The following is a 21,461-nucleotide window of genomic DNA, read 5'->3' as shown; positions in this document are numbered from 1 at the left end:
TTTTTCTCATTTTAAAGGGAGTATCCTGTACTTTTGAGAGAGATAAAATATATATATATATATATATATATATATATATATATATATATATATATATATATATATATATATATATATATATATATATATATATATTTATATATATTATCTCTAGGCTACTATGCTCGATGCTATCTCGATGCTACCGAGCATCAGTGTCCACACTTGGGCCATAAACATGGATTTGTGATTTTTAGCTTTTAACAGGCTGACAGTTACTCGATGAATAAGCAAAATGCTCATATTTTATTTATTTTTATTTTTTTGGTCAGCAAGCTTAAAAATCATTCTTGATGTGATCAGGAGAAGGACTGCCAAGAACAAATATTCTGTGAACATTGATGTTCGTTCAACCTGTGTAAATGGGCCATTAAAAACCACCGATCAGCTCGTGTTTGTTTCCAAATGGGGCCCATAATTTTGGCCATAATTCACTCATCCCCTTAGTATGATCATTTTTTTTACTGTGCAATCAAAAATCGACAATGTATTTGATTGCACGCAATCTAGAAGACTGGGAGGAGTACTGGTAATATTTTCTCCCTTTAAATGCAGTACAGGACCCCTTGCTGAGTCGCTCACTTGCCTGATATGCATCTGTACATTTACACTTTTTTTTTTTTTTTTTTTTTTTTTTCTTATTTCTATCCTGGTTTTGCACCTTTCTTGCTTTCAGCCTTTTAATTTCTCTCAGCAGCAGGTTCCATAAGACCCTTGCGCTCTTTATGTAACTGCTGCACATATACAGCTTAAAGGTGTTATCTCAGTAAAGGTCACTATGAAGTTATATAATCCCTTACTGGCCAGCTTGTCCAGGAAAAACGAATTACTAGACCCGTTACATGCAGGATCCTGACAGCAGGGAGGGGAATATATAATGTACATAGGATCTATTTTGCAGTTAGATACCGTCTGGTGGTGACTCGTGTGATGGGACCGGATAACTGTGGCACTTGGGTCTCCAGTCATCCAAGCTACGCGTCTGTTTTGGTCATTGTATGAATGAGCCACCTGCCCGACCCCCGTGTGATGGCTCTTATTCCACATCTACAGCACCTCCGGTGATATCCCCCATTATCTATGGTCGTACATGCTATAAAGTTGCACCTTATCCCAATTTTAATTACCGGTATCCATCCCCTTTCTAAATACTACGTTGTTTTAGTGCACTTGTTTTGTGTTTTTTATCTTTATCGTAGTAGATGACAAAGTCATGACAACTTTCTGATCGACGGAAAAAAAAAATTGCATTCATTATGTTTTTCCCTAGAAGGATTGACAATTTTGTCCTATTTTATGGACTGCGGCATATGAATTTTCATCAGTTTTTTTTCTCCCTTGTTTCCATAGCAGCTACAGTATACGCTGTGTGTATCTATAAAAAAAATAAAAATAAAAAAAAAAATACATAGGAATAAAATGACTAGATTAGCCTTCAATTCTAATGTCCATGAGTCCAGAAAATGGCTCCAAGGGAGAATAAGATCCGTGGGAGAATGTAGACTTTATTTTTCCTTTATAAGCCAATAGCTATGGTTTCCCTCTGAGTTAAGCTTTGTTACGCTTTCTGATTGTGCTTATTTTATCATCCCAAATATGTAAGTTCAGACCAACGATAAACTAATGATGCAGCCTTTTTACCTCTTCCAAGTGTATTAGCCGCACCTGCAATAGACATCAACTGGTACAAAATTAATCCATGACTCTAGTGACTGTCATTGCCTGCCTAAACATGCAACATCCTACTTCATGGCTTCCAATCTCGCACCAATTGCTTCCCTCCAAATATACCTGCAGCAAAGTTAATCCATTTCTCCCCCTTTTTAATAGCTCCCCCTCCCATACATATCAGATGAAAATTGGCATCAAGAGCAGCCAACCATCCGAGAGTCCTCCCGACTCTTCCCCAAGAGATGATGTCAAGGGAGAGAAGGATCGAACCGTTGATATTTCAATGCCCGATCCTTTTGTTTTCATTGAGTCTTTTTCTCCCCCATGAACAAAATAAAGAAAAATTAAATGTGAACATTAAGCGGAGCCACATATTGACTCGGGAAAGATGGCTGATTGCACAATGAATGGTTATCCGACTGCTGTCTACTGTGTATGGCCGGCTCCAACCTGACGATCTGTGTGTGTGTGTGTGTGTGTGTGTATATATATATATATATATATATATATATATATATGTATGTGTGTATGTATATATGTGTATATATGTATATATATATATATATATATATATATACACACACACACGTGTATAGTATAATATTATAGTTAGTGACCTGCTATTTAGTAACTTGGGGTTATGTTCTCAAAATATCAAGTACTTAATGCAATGTCTTCTTTTCTTTTAGGCTGGACAGTTTTTCTTTCGAGTAAGTATTTTGTTTAATTTCTCCCATTTAGTTTTATTTTTATACTTGACCCTTAATGCATGCATTACTATTTTATCTTTCATAATTGACAGTACAGCACATTGACCAATGGCCCCAATTATAAGTACGGTAATGACGTGACCGATCAGTCACCGCATCGAGCCACAATGGTGGTGTGAACACAACCTGGGGCATTACAAATTATGGTGTCCCTTTCGCATAAGGGCACATTTATATGGACACTGTCCCAATCGTTCTGTGCACATGGAACATAATTTTATCGGCAGCATATCTCCTTTTTGGACAGGACAGTGTTCTGCAGAGAGCAATTATTTCTAAGCAAACTTACAAATCATTATACTCCACAAACGAGTGTTTTGCTCATTTGCCCAGTGATTGCCGACTTGTTTAGAGCTTTCCTCACACCCAGTTGTCAGACTGTCCATTGAAATGGGCCTGTAGTCTGTTATGCAGATTCCTTTTAGACGTTATCTCAACCAAAAAAAAACAACTAAAAAAAACCCCCAAACCTGGCATGCCTGAATTTTGATGAGTAATGGAATGAAAATGACACATTGATCTGTTTCTCCTGTGTTCTAATGGCTCTTCTGGAAAATTTTCAAAAATCATGAGATTTCTAGAATTAGAAAAACAATTCTAATTTCTTACAAAAAATGACTAAACACATGTGAATGGGCTCTGTCTGGCATTGCAGCTCTACACCATCAGGTTATTACACGTGGCCGATATCCTGTGAATGTTCAAATTGATGCAGACTCTCACAATGGATTAATTTGCAATCTATAGGCTGCACTCCATGACAAAGCTACAAATCACACAATGGAATGTTGTTGCAGAACTTGCATTTATGAAACTGCGTCTTTAAGTGAATGGGGCTTGAGCTGAAATGTGCTGCTTTGGTGTTTGTTTTTTGTTCAATCTAAAAATGTAGATGTTAATTTCAGCTTATTGACCACCGGTCCATTCAAACACCTCTTTTTTAGAGTCTCTGGATCAGTGGGGGTCCCAGCGTTCAGACCGCCAGCGCTTGGAATTTATCCCCTATTCTATGTGTCTTATTTAAAAAGTCAGCCTGAAAATTACAGGTGATGAGTCCAGTGAAATTGGGAGCATGCTCAGAAAACTGCATATTTTCCTTTACTGGACTGAGCAGCAAAATGCATTTACACCCAATGCCCCCTAATTTGTGTTTTTAATGGGCTGCCAAACCCAAAAACTTGGGACCAGGGCTGTGGAGTCGGTAAGCCAAAACCTCTAAATTTCCATGACTCCGACTCCACCAAAATGGGCTCGGGCTCCGACTCTACAACTCCACAGCCATGTTCGGGACATGCATTTTTTTTTTTTTTTTTTTTTTAAGGTTTACTCTCTTAAAAGGAGATTTGCATGCATTTTGTCTGGCATGGTTAAATCATTTTATCTGTGTAAACCGGTTGAAACCCTTTATGATCTAGTCTTCATTCATCACAGTGCATCTGCCACCTGTGCATGATGTGTAGCCTTCAGAGATTAAGTCTTATTTTTAATACATATCTTGTACAATGTAAAGAGCAGGACATCGACCTATAGTTGCTGATGGTCACTTTGCTTTTGTTTTCCTTGTCCTAGCCATGGAGAAGGCATGGATACCGATAAGGACGATCCACACGGGATGTGAGTATAAGTCTTCCTGGAGCGTAACAATATTGTATCTTACAGTTATTACGTTCTTTAGAAGGACGTAGATCTGGGGATTTATTCTGACGGAATATAGGCTGAACTGGATGAACTAATGTCTTTTTTTTTCAGCCTAGCTAACTGTTACTATGTTATACATATAGGCAAAAATTTAAACCGCTCTGTGGTTTAATATGACCAAGGACCACCGCTGCATAGCAATTGGATATTCTTCATAGTTATGTTCGCGACTTGCATTTTATAATGGGAAAACAATCATCCAAAATTTCATGTTCAGTAAAATGGATGCATATTTTATTTTTTATTTTATCTTATTTTTTTTGAACCGTTGAGTTTTGTTGATAAAGAATTTTAAAATTGGGTCATAAGATGAAAATGAACATACTATTGTATGTGTTGTTTTAAATAAAACCCTATTCCTGCATTTACCCTTCATTTAATTATTTTTAAATATTTTGTTTTTTAGGCTTGAATATGCAGAAGGTCGGATAAAAAATGCAAGGTAAGGTTTTATTTTTATTTTTTTATTTCCCACAACCTAGCCATGCATGTTGGATAAGTGTCAACCCAATCTCCAGATTGTGGATCGTGGAGATTGTGCAAGGGATCGGGCGTGCTAACTTCTTGCCTGATCCTTTGTATCCCTGGAAGACAAGCGGTGCCAGTCTGTTGAAAAGAAAAAAACTAAATTAAAATTCTGTCTAGAAGTCTGAAAACCTCTTGTCTAACGATCTGCATGTCGTGATTACAGGGAGGCTCACAGTCAAATCGAGAAGAGGCGCAGAGACAAAATGAACAGTTTCATCGACGAGTTGGCTTCTCTTGTGCCCACGTGTAACGCCATGTCTCGGAAGTTGGACAAGCTGACTGTGCTAAGAATGGCCGTGCAGCATATGAAGACTTTGCGAGGTGAGGAGGCGACTTCAGGGAGTCACCAAACGTCCCCCGTCACTTCTATATTCTATGTGGTTGAGTTGGACGCATTGCTCCTGTTATCAGCCATTGTAGGGTGAGAGCAAAGCTGTGAGATTTAGGGTTAGTGGCCTTATTAATGGATCAACTTATCATATCGTCCTTCTACAGGTGCTACAAATCCATACACAGAAGCCAACTACAAACCCTCATTCCTATCGGACGATGAAGTAAAGCAATTAATTCTCAGGGTAGGTGATGAATTCTGCTGTTTTCATTGCTAAACTTTCCCAGCATCTCCTGCTTTATCAGTGTCTGAACATGGCTTGCTTTTATTTTTGCTTTCTGGGTAGTGTCCTCATTACACAAGACATTGTACAGTAATCTGACGGAGGAAGAAATTATTTGAGTGCAGCTCTGGAGTATAATACAGGATGTAACTCAGGATCAGTAATGTAATGTATGTACACAGTGACCGCACCAGCAGAATAGTGAGTGCAGCTCTGGGGTATAATACAGGATGTAACTCAGGATCAGTAATGTAATGTATGTACACAGTGACTGCACCAGCAGAATAGTGAGTACAGCTCTGGAGTATAATGCAGGATGTAACTCAGGATCAGTAATGTAATGTATGCACACAGTGACTGCACCAGCAGAATAGTGAGTGCAGCTCTGGGGTATAATACAGGATGTAACTCAGGATCAGTAATGTATGTACACAGTGACTGCACCAGCAGAATAGTGAGTGCAGCTCTGGGGTATAATGCAGGATGTAACTCAGGATCAGTACAGGATCAGCAATGTAATGTATGCACACAGTGACTGCACCAGCAGAATAGTGAGTGCAGCTCTGGGGTATAATACAGGATGTAACTCAGGATCAGTACAGGATCAGTAATGTATGTACACAGTGACTGCACCAGCAGAATAGTGAGTGCAGCTCTAAAGTAGAATATAGAATCCATTTAAAAGCTTGGCTAAATATGAAAAGAAAAATCCTAGTTGTGGATGGGGCTAAAGTGACGTAATAGTTACAAAATGTGACTCCACTTCATTGAGCAGAGAGCCTCACTGAAGGATTTCGCCATTGTGGTATAACCAGGTACAAGACGTCAGTGGGGCCGTCTCCTCCGCTGTAGAATGAGCCTGAACATGTCGCCCAGTAAAACCTGTTGGCTGGGAGGTGTCGGACTGTGTGATGGCGTGCACTCCAGAACTGACGTCTCGCATCAGACGTAGGGGCAGAGGCCTCCACCTGTGTGATCCCAGGTCCAGGCCGCAGAGCTGGGACACGGAGGTGTTATTTGCTTTATGTGCGTGGCATTTCCATCATGAAAAGGAAATGATATAACATTGGGCAGCTGGCAGCAGTGAGTCACTGGGTGTAACCGAGGCGAACCTCGGCATTGGTGCACCCGTCTGTCTCGTTCGTACAGATGTCTACATGCATTTTATCCGAATTAAAGGTGATTTATGTCAGAAACTTCTGCTGCTCGATTATGAAACAGTTCAGCAAAATTCTAATACAAATTCTTTATTTTCAGCATCTCTACTTGCTGTCAGTGAATAGTAACATTCATGTTTACTCTTAGTGTTCTAAAAGCTTGGTTATGTCTAGAATTATGTGGATCACAGCCTTCTTGTACAGAGATTTATCACTGATGTGCTCCAGAGATTTTCCAATTTCAGAAATCTTAATTTTTAATAAACAGCTTGGACCTGGGAGGGCAGGAAGAGAGCAGAGTCGCCATGGCCGCTCCTGTTATAGTCTGTAAAACAACCCAAACAACCAGAAAATAGATCCACAGAGAAACATCAAACAGGGAATAAATTATAAAATGCCTTTATTATAAAAAAACTGGCAACAATGTTAATCAATCATATGTGCGTATAATAGGACTAGGAGCCAACTTATATGCTCCAATATACAATGTAATGGCAACCCTGTTTACATATGATAAATCCCTCAAAAGTGCAAGTAAAAAAAGTGCAGCTGTGCAAAATTATAAAGATCCTAAATCCAAAGTGCAGCTGTGCAAAAATATAAAAGTCCTAAATACACAAAGAGTGTGTTTTTTGTATATAGGCCAAAGTGCCTGGTGCCTCAACACATTAATAGTGTAACCGAACCAATCATATACCAGGGTTAAAATAAAGTGCAGAGTACTATCAAAAAAGAGAGGGTGTAAACAAGGGAATATATCCAGAGTATTACCTTACAAGGTCGCCACGTCCTATTTAACCCACCCCCATACTCTGGATATATTCCCTTATCTATATTCCCCTATCTGTCGGAGTCCCGCAAGGTTCAGTCCTTGGGCCCCTGCTCTTCTCCATTTACACCTTTGGCCTGGGACAGCTCATAGAATCTCACGGCTTTCAGTATCACCTCTATGCCGATGACACACAGATCTACATCTCTGGACCAGATATCACCTCCCTACTAACAAGAATCCCTCAATGTCTGTCCACTATTTCATCCTTCTTCTCCGCTAGATTTCTGAAACTTAACATGGACAAAACAGAATTCATCATCTTTCCCCCATCTCACTCGAACCCCCCAACGAACCTAACCATTACAGTAAATGGCTGCCCACTCTCCCCAGTCCCACAAGCTCGCTGCCTCGGGGTAATCCTTGACGCTGATCTCTCCTTCAAACCACATATCCAAGCCCTTTCCACTTCCTGCCGACTTCAACTCAAAAATATTTCACGAATCCGTTCATTCCTCAACCAAGAATCTGCAAAAACCCTAGTCCATGCCCTCATCATCTCTCGCCTTGACTACTGCAACCTCCTGCTCTGTGGCCTCCCCTCGAACACTCTCGCACCCCTCCAATCTATTCTAAACTCTGCTGCCCGACTAATCCACCTGTCCTCCCGCTATTCCCCGGCCTCTCCCCTCTGGGCAATGGGGAGCCAGTGAAGGGATTGACAGAGACTCCAGTACAAAACCCTAACCATGACGTACAAAGCCATCCACAACCTGTCTCCCCATACATCTGTGACCTCGTCTCCCGGTACTTACCTACACGCAACCTCCGATCCTCACAAGATCTTCTTCTCTACTCCCCTCTTATCTCCTCTTCCCACAATCTCATACAAGATTTCTCTCGCGTATCACCCCTACTCTGGAACCCTCTACCACAACACATCAGACTCTCGCCTATCATCGAAATCTTCAAAAAGAACCTGAAGACCCACCTCTTCCGACAAGCCTACAACCTGCAGTAACCACTGATCAACCAAACCGCTGCACGATCAGCTCTATCCTCACCTACTGTATTCTCACCCATCCCTTGTAGATTGTGAGCCTTCGCGGGCAGGGTCCTCACTCCTCCTGTACCAGTTATGACTTGTATTGTTTAAGATTATTGTACTTGTTTTTATTATGTATACCCCTCCTCACATGTAAAGCGCCATGGAATAAATGGCGCTATAACAATAAATAATAATGTAAACAGGGTTGCCATTACATTGTATATTGGAGCATATAAGTTGGCTCCTAGTCCTATTATACGCACATATGATTGATTAACATTGTTGCCAGCTTTTTATAATAAAGGCATCTTATAATTTATTCCCTGTTTGACGTTTCTCTGTGGATCGATTTTCTGGTTGTTTGGGATGTTCTTCTTGCTGGGTATTACTCATCCATGGTTTCACAGAGCACTGATACCACGTTTTATGGTTAGTTATATATATATATATATATATATATATATATATATATATATATATATATATATATATGTCCTTCTCAAAAAATTAGCATATAGTGTTAAATTTCATTATTTACCATAATGTAATGATTACAATTAAACTTTCATATACTATAGATTCATTATCCACCAACTGAAATTTGTCAGGTCTTTTATTGTTTTAATACTGATGATTTTGGCATACAACTCCTGATAACCCAAAAAACCTGTCTCAATAAATTAGCATATTTCACCCGACCAATCAAATAAAAGTGTTTTTTAATACCAAACAAAAAAAACATCAAATAATAATGTTCAGTTATGCACTCAATACTTGGTCGGGAATCCTTTGGCAGAAATGACTGCTTCAATGCGGCGTGGCATGGAGGCAATCAGCCTGTGACACTGCTGAGATGTTATGGAGGCCCAGGATGCTTCAATAGCGGCCTTAAGCTCATCCAGAGTGTTGGGTCTTGCGTCTCTCAACTTTCTCTTCACAATATCCCACAGATTCTCTATGGGGTTCAGGTCAGGAGAGTTGGCAGGCCAATTGAGCACAGTAATACCATGGTCAGTAAACCATTTACCAGTGGTTTTGGCACTGTGAGCAGGTGCCAGGTCGTGCTGAAAAATGAAATCTTCATCTCCATAAAGCATTTCAGCCGATGGAAGCATGAAGTGCTCCAAAATCTCCTGATAGCTAGCTGCATTGACCCTGCCCTTGATGAAACACAGTGGACCAACACCAGCAGCTGACATGGCACCCCACACCATCACTGACTGTGGGTACTTGACACTGGACTTCAGGCATTTTGGCATTTCCTTCTCCCCAGTCTTCCTCCAGACTCTGGCACCTTGATTTCCGAATGACATGCAAAATTTGCTTTCATCAGAAAAAAGTACTTGGGACCACTTAGCAACAGTCCAGTGCTGCTTCTCTGTAGCCCAGGTCAGGTCGCTTCTGCCGCTGTTTATGGTTCAAAAGTGGCTTTACCTGGGGAATGCGGCACCTGTAGCCCATTTCCTGCACACGCCTGTGCACGGTGGCTCTGGATGTTTCCACACCAGACTCAGTCCACTGCTTCCTCAGGTTCCCCAAGGTCTGGAATCGGTCCTTCTCCACAATCTTCCTCAGGGTCCGGTCACCTCTTCTCGTTGTACAGCGTTTTCTGCCACATTGTTTCCTTCCAACAGACTTACCATTGAGGTGCCTTGATACAGCACTCTGGGAACAGCCTATTTGTTGAGAAATTTCTTTCTGGGTCTTACCCTCTTGCTTGAGGGTGTCAATGATGGCCTTCTTGACATCTGTCAGGTCGCTAGTCTTACCCATGATGGGGGTTTTGAGTAATGAACCAAGCAGGGAGTTTTTAAAAGCCTCAGGTATCTTTTGCATGTGTTTAGAGTTAATTAGTTGATTCAGAAGATTAGGGTAATAGGTCATTTAGAGAACCTTTTCTTGATATGCTAATTTATTGAGACAGGTTTTTTGGGTTATCAGGAGTTGTATGCCAAAATCATCAGTATTAAAACAATAAAAGACCTGACAAATTTCAGTTGGTGGATAATGAATCTATAGTATATGAAAGTTTAATTGTAATCATTACATTATGGTAAATAATGAAATTTAACACTATATGCTAATTTTTTGAGAAGGACCTGTGTATGTATGTGTGTATATATATATATATATATAATTTTTATTGCTATATATTTTTAGGGTAATCTGCAGTGTATCTGTGATTTTAATCCTGTTATAGTCTGCAGTGTTGACAGCGCTGCAGCCAATCTGTGTGCTCAGGCTCTCTGCCAGCGTTAACGCCAGTGTTGCACCCTATAGGAGTCACCAGGACTCATCACTGGACCTGGGGAGGGTGAATAAAGTGTTTTTTTGTTTTTCCCTTTAACTTGAAAACCCCTTTTAAATACCTGAGGTTCAAGAAGACCTAGTAGAATTGTAGCACACCCTCACATATCAAAATGATGACATTACCATTTATTGACAGCAAGCAGAGATATTGGGAAGGGTTCAGAATTGAGAAGATTTACTGGGAAGATGCAGGATGTTTCAACATATGATGACGGATTATGCGAGGTCTAGAGAAAATCTGGCTCAAAAGCATTACTTATCTGGTTAAATTGCTGCGATGCCCAGCCGGTCTAAATTCTGTAAACACGTGACTACTGCACACAATCAATGGGCTCGGAGGTAGGACCATGGAGGTCGGTCATTGGCTGCAGCGGTCACAAACTGTCAACAGGGTCCTTCGTCGCAGCAGCCAAGTGAGAAGTAATGCCCTTATGTTATGCATCCACCCAACTCGCTTGACCCATTTTCTCATTATCGTGGACATCCCCTTTAAGTTTTATATAAGTGAAATCCTTTTAAGTCAGATGACGCAGTATAACCTAAGCATTGGTTGTTTATGTGCAGTGGGTTTGTGTGTAGTTAACACTTGTCGTCCTCTCTTACAGGCAGCAGACGGATTCCTCTTTGTGGTGGGCTGCGACCGCGGGAAGATCCTGTTTGTATCCGAATCCGTCTTTAAAATCCTTAATTACAGTCAGGTAAGGGCAGATCATTGGCCTCGGTAACATGCAGCTCCTCGCTTTACATTGCACTCTCCAGGCTTTCCATTACTAGTAGCATGACACGTATGGGTGGGTGGGTTTGTGCCCATTATGTGGGGTCTGAGATTGCTGAAACGGACGTTCTTGTTACTCGGAGGAAGGAGATCGGCTGCACAGTCCTATGCGGACCAGTTGGTTAGGAGATGTGCTCATGTCTGTAACGCGTTTCGAAGAAATTCACTTCCAAACCCACTTTAGGGATCACCCTATACATTGGCTTGGTTACAAATGGATCCCAAGTAAATTGCAGGTGCAAATAGGGAAAACTTGCACATGCAATTTTTGCAGATTTTCCACATCGTTGCTTTGCTGATGCATTTTTGCAGTACTTAAAGTGTTAGATAACAGGATAAAAAAACAATAAAATTAGTGGCCAAAGTGCCGTAGATGGGCATTTGCAGGCCAGCACAAAGTAAGTGTTGCCATAAGGGAGCAGAGAATCCGGAAGAGGAAATGATGGCTGTCAATAGCCAGGAAGCAGAAGGGCATAAAACATGAAAATTTGCAGAAAAAGTACATGGGCTTCTCTAGAGGAGTCGTCGTTTAGGCATTTATGGAAAAAACAGTAACTGAGTTCCGGTAGTGGATGACCCCTTTATTGTTGCTAAGATGGAAGGAGAGCTCTGTACAGGAACTGATGATGTGAACAATTCTCCATTATAGAATGATCTGATTGGACAAAGCCTATTTGATTACCTACATCCAAAAGACATCGCCAAAGTAAAGGAGCAGTTGTCGTCCTCTGACACGGCCCCACGGGAGAGGCTCATCGATGCAAAAAGTAGGTTTCAGCTTGTGGTAAACAAGTATTTTTAGTTTTATCTTTTATACAGTTCCCAAACTTTTGCACGCTCTTCACGGGAACCGAGGTGGATTAGTCCATGATCGACGAGAGAAGACCCTGCCTTAAGGCCACAGTGTTGGTCTTGTGTGGCACAGAGACCAGTGTGACTCCCAACCACCGCAAACCCCAGAAGACTTAAGGGCCGATTCATCATTTGTGATAATTTTTTTTTCCCACTTTTTTGTTTTGTGGTATTCGTTGATGTTTTTCTAACCAAATTCACAGTTCCTAAAGTTTATGCAAAATCAAATATGCTCCTGATTTTATTTTTTTCTTTAATCAATTATGGGGCTTTTTGTAGTAAAAGTGTGTGTTTATGCAAAACACTAAAAAACCTTCATGAAAAACAGGTTCAAGTTGGGCCGAAGACCCCCAGCAACCACTTTCTGTGGCAGGCAAAAGTTCCAAGATATTTAAAGATCCGACCCCCAAAATCGTAAAGGATCCGGGCGTCCATGCCTGTGATGCTTTCTATCTGTACTTTGTGTAATACACCTGAATTAGCACTCATGTACTTCTTTATGGCTTTGATCTCGTTTAGCCGGTCTCCCCGTCAAGACTGACATTACCCCCGAACCATCGCGGCTGTGCTCTGGAGCCAGGCGCTCATTTTTCTGCAGGATGAAGTGTAACAGACCCTCTGTAAAAGTAGAAGATAAAGATTTCCCATCCAACTGCTCGAAGAAAAAAGGTGAGAATGCCCTCGGGATGGGTAGGTAGCTTGTACCACGTCTGGTGACTTGACTCTCGCGATCATTGTGTGTGTTTATTTTTTTTTCTTTTTATTGAGGGGGCGAGAGATGGAGAGATATAATGTTGACCTCCTCACCTTATTGGTCCAACAATGCTGCTATGTAGACTCAAATCTCTTTGGTCACCCCAAGAACCCTGTGTGATGAAGAGATTGGCAGTGAGCATGTACGACCACCACTCCTATAGACAGTGATTGGAGCAGTGGTCGCACATGCTCCGTTCCGCTCCATTCACACTGGGCCCTTTGCGACCTCCATTCTCGATAGGTGGGAGTTCCAGTGGTCGGACCCATCATACATTTATCATCTAGCCTATGAATAAGTCCTTTATATTTATAAGTCAACTTTACATAATTTTTCCCCTTTTTTCTTCAAAGAAAATAGAAAATTCAGTTTTGGTTATGGGACACTGTCATCAGGTTGGGAAATCATTAATTTAGTGAATTTAATAGAAGAATGGTGTCATTTTTGGTCTGATGACTAAATCAGGCCTTAAAAAAAAGAAAAACGCACCGTGTGGGGCCGGCCGGCTTTAAAGGAGGATGTGCTTTTCTATTAGATCTTATTGTAGGATTAAGCAGATACATGATAAATATTCAAGGACCCCTCCCCACCTCGTCTTTGGATGTGAGGCAGCTGGCTATTAGCAGGAGCCCGTCACCCAAGATGTTTGCAATAATAGATCAAATTTGCTCTTCACCCAACCCCCACAACCTCCAGGACCGTTTTAGTACCTGCATTTGGTTCTGACTAGTCCTGTTTTTGGTTTGCAGGAGACCGGAAAAGTTTTTGCACTATTCATAGCACTGGATATTTAAAGAGCTGGCCACCAACAAAAATGGGCCTCGATGAGGACAACGAGCCCGACAGCGAGGGCTGTAATCTTAGCTGCCTTGTTGCCATTGGACGCTTACACCCGCACATAGTACCGCAGCCTGCAAACGGCGAGATCCGAGTCAAGTCCACAGAATACGTCTCTCGGCACGCCATTGACGGGAAATTTGTTTTTGTAGACCAGAGGTAAGAATTATACTAGATAATTATGGCAGAGGAGGGTTTCATAATGTAGAGCTCAAAACTATTTATTGCGGAACTTCACGAGCTGGAGAAGACACAAGATATGTAATAATTCAGCGCTGGAACACTCTGCGGTTCTGCATTTTAACTACTGTTCTTTTTATATTGCAGAGCCACCGCCATTTTAGGGTACTTACCACAAGAACTTTTAGGGACATCGTGTTATGAGTATTTCCATCAAGACGACATTGGGAATCTTGCAGAGTGCCATAGACAAGGTAGGCCAGGGTTACAATACGGGATTACAAAAACATGACTACACTGCAGCATTTTTTTAATTTTCTCATCGTTACCTAAGGCTGAGTACACACGATCCAGAAGTGGCAGCGCTTTGGACGCAGAGCATTTCCGCTGTGTCCAGAGCACTGCCGTCTATTGAATGCAGGTGAATTCACATGTGTTCACTGAACCGTGCGGATTCAGCGCATCATTGGTTAAACTTCTATTGCGGAGACTGTGGTCTCCTCAAGATAAATAGACATGCTGCAGTCTGGAAAGAAGCGCCGCATGTCCGTCTCTGCGGGTGTCCATCCACTATGCTGTAACATCTGGACGCTGCGGATTGGACGCTGCACAAGTACACAGCGTGCAACCCGCAGCGTTTAATGATCGTATGCACATAACCTAAAGGTTTTGCACAGGTCTTTATATACATACGTGTATATATTTTACATTTTGTACGTATGCATGTACATATTACATATAACATACAAAATACTTGACTCCTCCTTTTTTGTGGGGTTGGAAATGGATAAAATTAGAATTGTGAGGGTAAACTGATGAAGGGGTCTTCTGACCTTATGATATTGATAATCTATCAATTGAATAGGAGCTGACCTGCAGTATCCGGTAATAGCCGCTGCTGGAGGTAATAACAGCTGATCCGCGGTGGTGCCGAATGTAAGACCCCCACAGATTTGCTGATGATTCTAATTATCAATAAGTTAATGGCACGATTTTTTTTTTCCCATGATGATTATGCCCTCTAGTGGTGGAAAACTGCAATTGCTCCCAGACCCAGTCACACAATGTGACATCAACAGTGTGTTTCATTCTCGCAACCGGATCAGCAATTACTGATCATTTTCCTTTCCTTTCAGTGTTACAGAATAGAGAAAAAATTACAACAAATTGTTATAAGTTTAAAATCAAAGATGGCTCCTTCATCACCCTGAAGAGTCGCTGGTTCAGTTTCATGAACCCTTGGACCAAAGAAGTGGAATACATTGTCTCTACCAACACCGTTGTATCGTAAGTTGTCCTAAAATCTGAGGCGATTGTCATTTTGTAACTCGCCAGTTTTGAACCAGATCTTCTTACTCCCCTCCTCGACCATGCAACTTTTTTTTGTTTTTGTTTTTTGAGCAATTTACATTTTTTTTTATACGTTTTTTTTTTTTTACCATACAGAATACATTTTATTTTGATAATCAGACTTTTGCAGATGTGGAAATAAAAAAAAAAAAAAAAAAAAAAAGTAAATTTAAAATAAGTGTTTAAAATAATATCATTTGATTGCTTGACTATAATACTGAAATACTTGAAGTTAAATTAAGTTTCCACTGAAGCCCAGCCACAGTTGGTGGATTGCTTCATAGGTGTACAACAATGGCAGCCATAAGGGCCTTCTGTAGTCCCCAGCTTCACTAGCAACCCAAGCTTATATAGCTGAGGCTGATGGGCATCCATACGGACTCCTGTCCCAGGTCATACCACTTGAATGCTACTATCAGATTGACAGCAGCATATAAATGGTTAACCACAGTCCACACCTGCTATCTATGCCCAATACATCCGCACCTGACACAGGACGTGCCATTACATCCAAATGAGCCAAAATTTGTTAGTTTCATGTATTCCAAATAGACAGCTGGGAATGAGACAAGTAGCTGTGCCTGAGGAATATATTTCCTGTAGCTATAAGCGTAGGTGATGGAAACAGTGTCTTGCAAAAATGGCCAAGATTTGCTACTTTCTATTACTCAAAATTAGAGTATAGGCCTTCATAAATTCCCCTCCATTTCCTTCGCTCATTGTACATCTGATCCAACTTCTCCTCTGTGACACTCTTTACCTGGTAAATAATAATCCTAATTAATTCTTTATTACATATCATTATGGGGAGAGGAACAGCTGGGAGCTATGATGCATGTATGTGAGTTTATGAACAGTGTTTGTTTTCTTGCAGAGCAAACATTTTAGATGGTGGAGATTCAGCCTTTTCACATTTGGCATCCTCCCCACCCAGCATGGACAGCGTCCTGCAGTCTGGAGAAGGTCAGTCTAGAATGCGTCTCTTCTGGCCCCTATAAATATCCTCCCCCACGCCAGATTTCTGGTCAGTGACCTAAGGTGACATCAATCTGGTGCAAATCAAGCCTCGTGCTATTCAAATAGTACCGTGATAAAATCCTTCACCCCTGCACGACTTGGCAGGTGGCAAAGAAAAAAAAAATGATTGCAGTAATTTGTGATCTTATATCTTTGCTATGTTATCAGGTGGTACAAAGAGAACCCATCCAACAGTGCCTGGCATTCCTGGTGGAACCAGAGCTGGAGCCGGGAAGATTGGAAGAATGATTGCTGAAGAAATCATGGAAATTCACAGGTGAGCAGCTATTAGAGTTTGTGTATATTCAGCTAGTATTCTTAAAATGTATGGATTTGTTCTCCTGGGATAGTGCACGTGAAGTCGTGATGAGCAGCCCCCCAGCACCCTGGGAATTACATGTCATGTTCTCTTCAGGAGAGCCACTATTTCAGGAACCAGAAATGCTTGTATGATGAAACTGCATGGGACTGTACAACAGGAATTGTTGTCCAACCCCCCCTGGAGAATTTCAATCACAGTCACTGATGATGATTGCACAGCTCCTGTGACCGTGTCATAATCTAACTTATTTAAGGGAACCTGTAATACTATCCATACAGTTTTTAGTAACTTTGGCCCTGATCCAGCAAAACTTTTATGGTCACACAGCGGTGTAAAAGCCATAAAAAGGTCACAAAATGTTGGCCAACTCTGAGTTGTGGGAAACTGACTCTTGGTATTTTCATGCCAGTTTTTCACAGCTCGTGAGACAGGGGGGGCAGCCACAGCTTGTCTAACTCATGATGAGCTGTGGCATTCCTTATGCCAGAAATCTCACTCTAGTCTCTGCCTGGAGTAAGAAATTTTTTTTTTTATAAAAAAAATTTTTTAAGAATGTTGGCACAAGCACTATAACAACAAAGATAAATAAAAGAAATCAACATTTGCTTTCTTTAAGAGGTACACATTTCTAGAGAACAGGGAGGGGGAGGATGGAGGGGTAACAAACGGGCAAGAAGGTGGAGATGGTAGGGTAGAGGTGATAGCCCTTTTTATTTTTTTTAAGCGGAGAAATTAAAACATGTAAAGCTATATGTAGCACAAACAAGCTTGGTGGTTAATTCCAATAATTAGAGCTTAATCTCAAGAGTAATGGAGTAAGATTTTTAGCATGGTGGACACCACTCGTCAAATGCTCTACATTAATGAAATCGTGCGCATTTAGTAATTTGTAATGATGAGCCACATACAATGTCTTGTATGGACCACTCTGCAGGGCGTATACCAAAGCTGTCTCATTTTGTAATTTGTTGTGTTTTTTGCACAGAATAAGAGGGTCTTCACCATCAAGCTGTGGGTCAAGTCCACTTAACATCACCAGCACTCCCCCTCCTGACGCATCATCCCCGGGGGGTAAAAAGGTAACATTCCCAGAGCACTAGCACAACATGGCTTGGTAGTTTTTCACATAGAATTTCACCAAAATGGCAGCATCTGCAACAAAGTAATTAAGGACTCAATGGAAAAAAAAAATATAGCTCCATTCCCACATAATCCCTAAGGCTACTTTCCAATGTGCAGTATGTGATTTTTGCAATATTATGTTTTTTTTTCTTCTATAGATTATGAATGGTGGCACCATGGATCTGCCAATCTCTGGATTAGGTACAGGACAGCTGCAAGATAACTCCGGCTTCCCATACTCTGACAATTCCTCAATGCTTGGTAAGGGAGTGGGATGATTTTTTTTTTTTTTTTGATTTTTTTTTTTTTGGGGGGGGGGAGGGGAATATTGTGCAGCTGCGGTTAAAACTTCCTCTATTAATGTGCGGCTCTTGCTGGGAATGTAATTTAGCCCAATGTCCAGGCTTCTCCTTCACCCCGACACTGGTTTTGTGTCTATATTATGGCTGCAAATTCAAGTTTGTTAGCTGAAGTCAGTAAACTTGCCAGGATCTACATTCTGACTTTATATACTTATTGGACACTGGCATTAACATCTAGCCACATTATCTAGTGTTAACATTTCCTAACTGTATCTGAAAGTATTTGTAAAAGAAATAAACAAATAGAATTGGAAAATTACTCCAAAAACAAGCAAAATGCTCATTTGTTTGGTGAAACTTATTTTTCAGCTTGCTTAAAATTGATCATTCATAGCGTGTAATTATCCTGTGTAAACAATGTTCTGCCGCGAACAATGGCAATATCCTATGCATGTCTAATGAGCGTTCTGTGCCCCTCTAGTCGGGCTCTTAAAGGACAACCTTCTATGTATCCAATCAGCAATGGTTTATAGGGTGTTAGCACAAAATGACTGCTTAAACCAAGCACTGGTGCACCCTTTGAGCAGCCAAGCAATTTGGTGCACCTTCCCACCCACTTCCTTCCTTCTCCACCTTGACAGCTCTGGCTGCACGGGAACCAGAGAGGGGAGAGATGGATGGGAGACAAGTTGGTGTAAAGGTGCACTGAATTGTTTGGTCACACCACAGGCCTGAGTAAAACTGCACCAACAAGAACAGAACTATAAGGCTATGTGCCCACGTTGAAGAAATGTCCGCAGCATTTACGCAACTCCGTGCCGCAGGTAAAACGCATGCGAAATTCACATGCATTTTCCCGCAAAACACAAGCGTTTTGCAACCGTTTTTAGCTTGGAGAATGCTTGCGCTTTACAAGTGATTTGAAGCATCGCTTGGAAAACTGATTGACAGGTTGGTCACACTTTCCAAGCATAGTGTTTGACAAGTGTGACCAACTTTTTACTATTGATGCTGCCTATGCAGCATCAATAGTAAAAGATAGAATGTTAAAAATAATATTATTTTCGCCTTCCGACGGCCTCCAATCTCCTCAGCGGCGCTCCCGGTACGTTCCGTTCCCAGGGATGCTTTGCGTGAAGGACCTTTGACATCACGGTCGTGTGCCCGCGACGTCATCTCAGGTGATTTGCGCAAGGCATCCCTGGGAACGGAAGCGGCCACGTGCACCGCTGAGAGCCGGGAGCCATCAGAAGGTAAGTATATCCCTATTTTTTAATTTAATTTTTTTTTTTTTTTTACAGGAATATTGTACCCAAGGCCTGAAGGAGTCTCCTCTCCTCCAGACCCAGGTACTGTCCGCACATGAAGCGCTCACTTTACGCATGGTGGGCATAGCCACATACGTAAAGTGAGCGTTTCAATGCAATCCTATGGCGGCAGAATCGCCGCGATTCCGCAGAAATAGTGAACATGCTGTGGATTTTACCGCTATGCGATTCCGCAGCGGGAAAATCCACAGCATGGGCACAGCAATTGCGGAATCCCATGGGAATGCGTTTAAGCTGCGGCAAAACGCAACGTGGGCACACAGCCTAAATACATATACATTAGTGCCGCCAAGATGTTCCTGACACATTAAAACAGTAGACAACCTATTTAAACCAGAGAGATAAGTGTAAAGCAATGTGCACACACAGATGTTTAGCAGCAGGTGATGGGCAGTGTAAAATTCACTCATTGGGCCACGTTCATATAATTCTTGCAGCATCCATTTAACAGGACTACAATATTAAATAACATTACTCACCTAGTTTTTAAAGGGGTTCTCCAGCACTGCTCACTTTCGCATCTGGACGTGATTGGTGCTCATGTTGCACCACAATGTGCCCTTCTTGAACGTCATTTGACTAGGACAGCACCAAAGAACAGACCTGATCGTGCAAGTGTTGTAGTAGGTATTTACTGATGATCCATTCACCTGCCAGATGTGGGAGTGAACAGTGACAGTCAAACTAAATGGTAATTAGTCATTGTCTGCCACTACTTTCAGAAGGGATAGCAAATGTTCCCGATTCCAGTAATATCACTTACTGGGCTACTTGCTGTAGTTTTGATAATCACTTTTCTCTGCTGTAGGTCTAACTGAAGACCGAGCTGTGTATAACTCCCCCCAACAGTGATGGGGTAGCTTTCTGCATATCAGTGGTGGGGTTGACTACATGGCAGCTTGTTTACTAGTCCTACCAATAAAAGTGATCAAAACTACAGCAAGCAGCCCTGTAAAAGACACATTGCTGGAATCAAGGTCTCTATAGTATGCTGCTCCCAGATTAGGTGGCAAACTTGTCTATTATTCACTTTTAAAATCCTCCACTAGTGAATGATTACCCTGCAAGAATGTTTGAACACTTAACTCTAACACCAGATGTGGAAGATAAAGGTTTGGTAACATTTTCTTCCCCTCTTTCTACTCTCTGCAGGTGAAAACTCCCAAATGGCGATCGATATGATAGAAACGGACCACGGCTCGAGCAGTCCCTCCAATGACGAAGCTGCCATGGCGGTCATCATGAGTCTCCTGGAGGCAGATGCAGGACTCGGGGGTCCAGTAGACTTCAGTGACTTACCGTGGCCATTGTGAATAGGACTAGATCTCCCTCGGCGTCAAAGTGCATTTATGGGGGCTTTAGCTACTGCAGCCCATGTCTGGCAGTAAGAGGTAATCCGGACCCCAAAATCACTTGTATGTCATCAAGCCATATCAGCTCACTGTCCACTGTGTTAGATCCCGCTCCAGTGATCCGACTCGTGCTGTATAAGCTTCGCATTAATTGTATATTTTGAAAATCATTGTCAGCAAATCACATCATTTCAGATGTATGATGTACACACTGCAGAGCTCCCCTCTATGGATATTTCTTATTTACTTGTATAAAAGATGTTTTATTGTAAATCCTTTGCTATACATGGTACAGTGTAATAGTTAAATATTTTTTAAATAAATTAATTGTTCTATAACAAATGTCTAATCATTTGTTTTGCTACAGGGGATTTACATAGAGGGGTTTCAATACTGATTTGCAGGGGATCCTGGAATGTGCCTCACAATGGCGCCATCCATATAGTCGTGGTTGTGCCTGGTACTACAGTTCAATACCCTTCACGAATTTGAGCAGCAGAACCACAACTGTTATACTCATGACATTTCTGCAACGTGCTTACTCGTTTTTAGGACTCATACAAATCAATGTAAAATCATGCATGCGGTGCCACCTCTTTACTTACAGGCATGCACAATGGAGACCACCTACCATACACACATGTAGGTATGCCATTAATGTAGGAG

The 21,461-nt window shown here is 41.5% G+C and overlaps 1 protein-coding gene across 3 annotated transcripts in view; it reads left to right on the top strand.

The window, feature by feature from the left end:
- Window positions 1–21,137, top strand: part of BMAL1 (basic helix-loop-helix ARNT like 1) — a 60,210-nt gene extending 39,073 nt beyond the window's left edge. For all 3 annotated transcript variants that reach the window (XM_077287227.1, XM_077287225.1, XM_077287226.1), the window contains exons 4-19: window positions 2,400–2,420; window positions 4,050–4,094; window positions 4,585–4,620; window positions 4,870–5,027; window positions 5,202–5,281; window positions 11,210–11,302; window positions 12,029–12,146; window positions 12,751–12,900; window positions 13,735–13,981; window positions 14,150–14,256; window positions 15,139–15,289; window positions 16,227–16,315; window positions 16,538–16,646; window positions 17,677–17,770; window positions 17,972–18,074; window positions 20,596–21,137. In XM_077287227.1, the coding sequence (XP_077143342.1) occupies window positions 2,400–2,420; window positions 4,050–4,094; window positions 4,585–4,620; window positions 4,870–5,027; window positions 5,202–5,281; window positions 11,210–11,302; window positions 12,029–12,146; window positions 12,751–12,900; window positions 13,735–13,981; window positions 14,150–14,256; window positions 15,139–15,289; window positions 16,227–16,315; window positions 16,538–16,646; window positions 17,677–17,770; window positions 17,972–18,074; window positions 20,596–20,756 (1,762 nt within the window). In that variant the 3' untranslated portion in view covers window positions 20,757–21,137. The remainder of the gene's footprint in view (window positions 1–2,399; window positions 2,421–4,049; window positions 4,095–4,584; window positions 4,621–4,869; window positions 5,028–5,201; window positions 5,282–11,209; window positions 11,303–12,028; window positions 12,147–12,750; window positions 12,901–13,734; window positions 13,982–14,149; window positions 14,257–15,138; window positions 15,290–16,226; window positions 16,316–16,537; window positions 16,647–17,676; window positions 17,771–17,971; window positions 18,075–20,595) is intronic.
- Window positions 21,138–21,461: the final 324 nt, after the last annotated feature.

This window comes from Ranitomeya variabilis, chromosome 2, assembly GCF_051348905.1.
Source record: "Ranitomeya variabilis isolate aRanVar5 chromosome 2, aRanVar5.hap1, whole genome shotgun sequence".
Taxonomy (NCBI): domain Eukaryota; kingdom Metazoa; phylum Chordata; class Amphibia; order Anura; family Dendrobatidae; genus Ranitomeya; species Ranitomeya variabilis.
The sequence above is the reverse complement of the archived record's forward strand: the minus strand, read 5'-3'. Positions and strand labels throughout refer to the sequence as shown.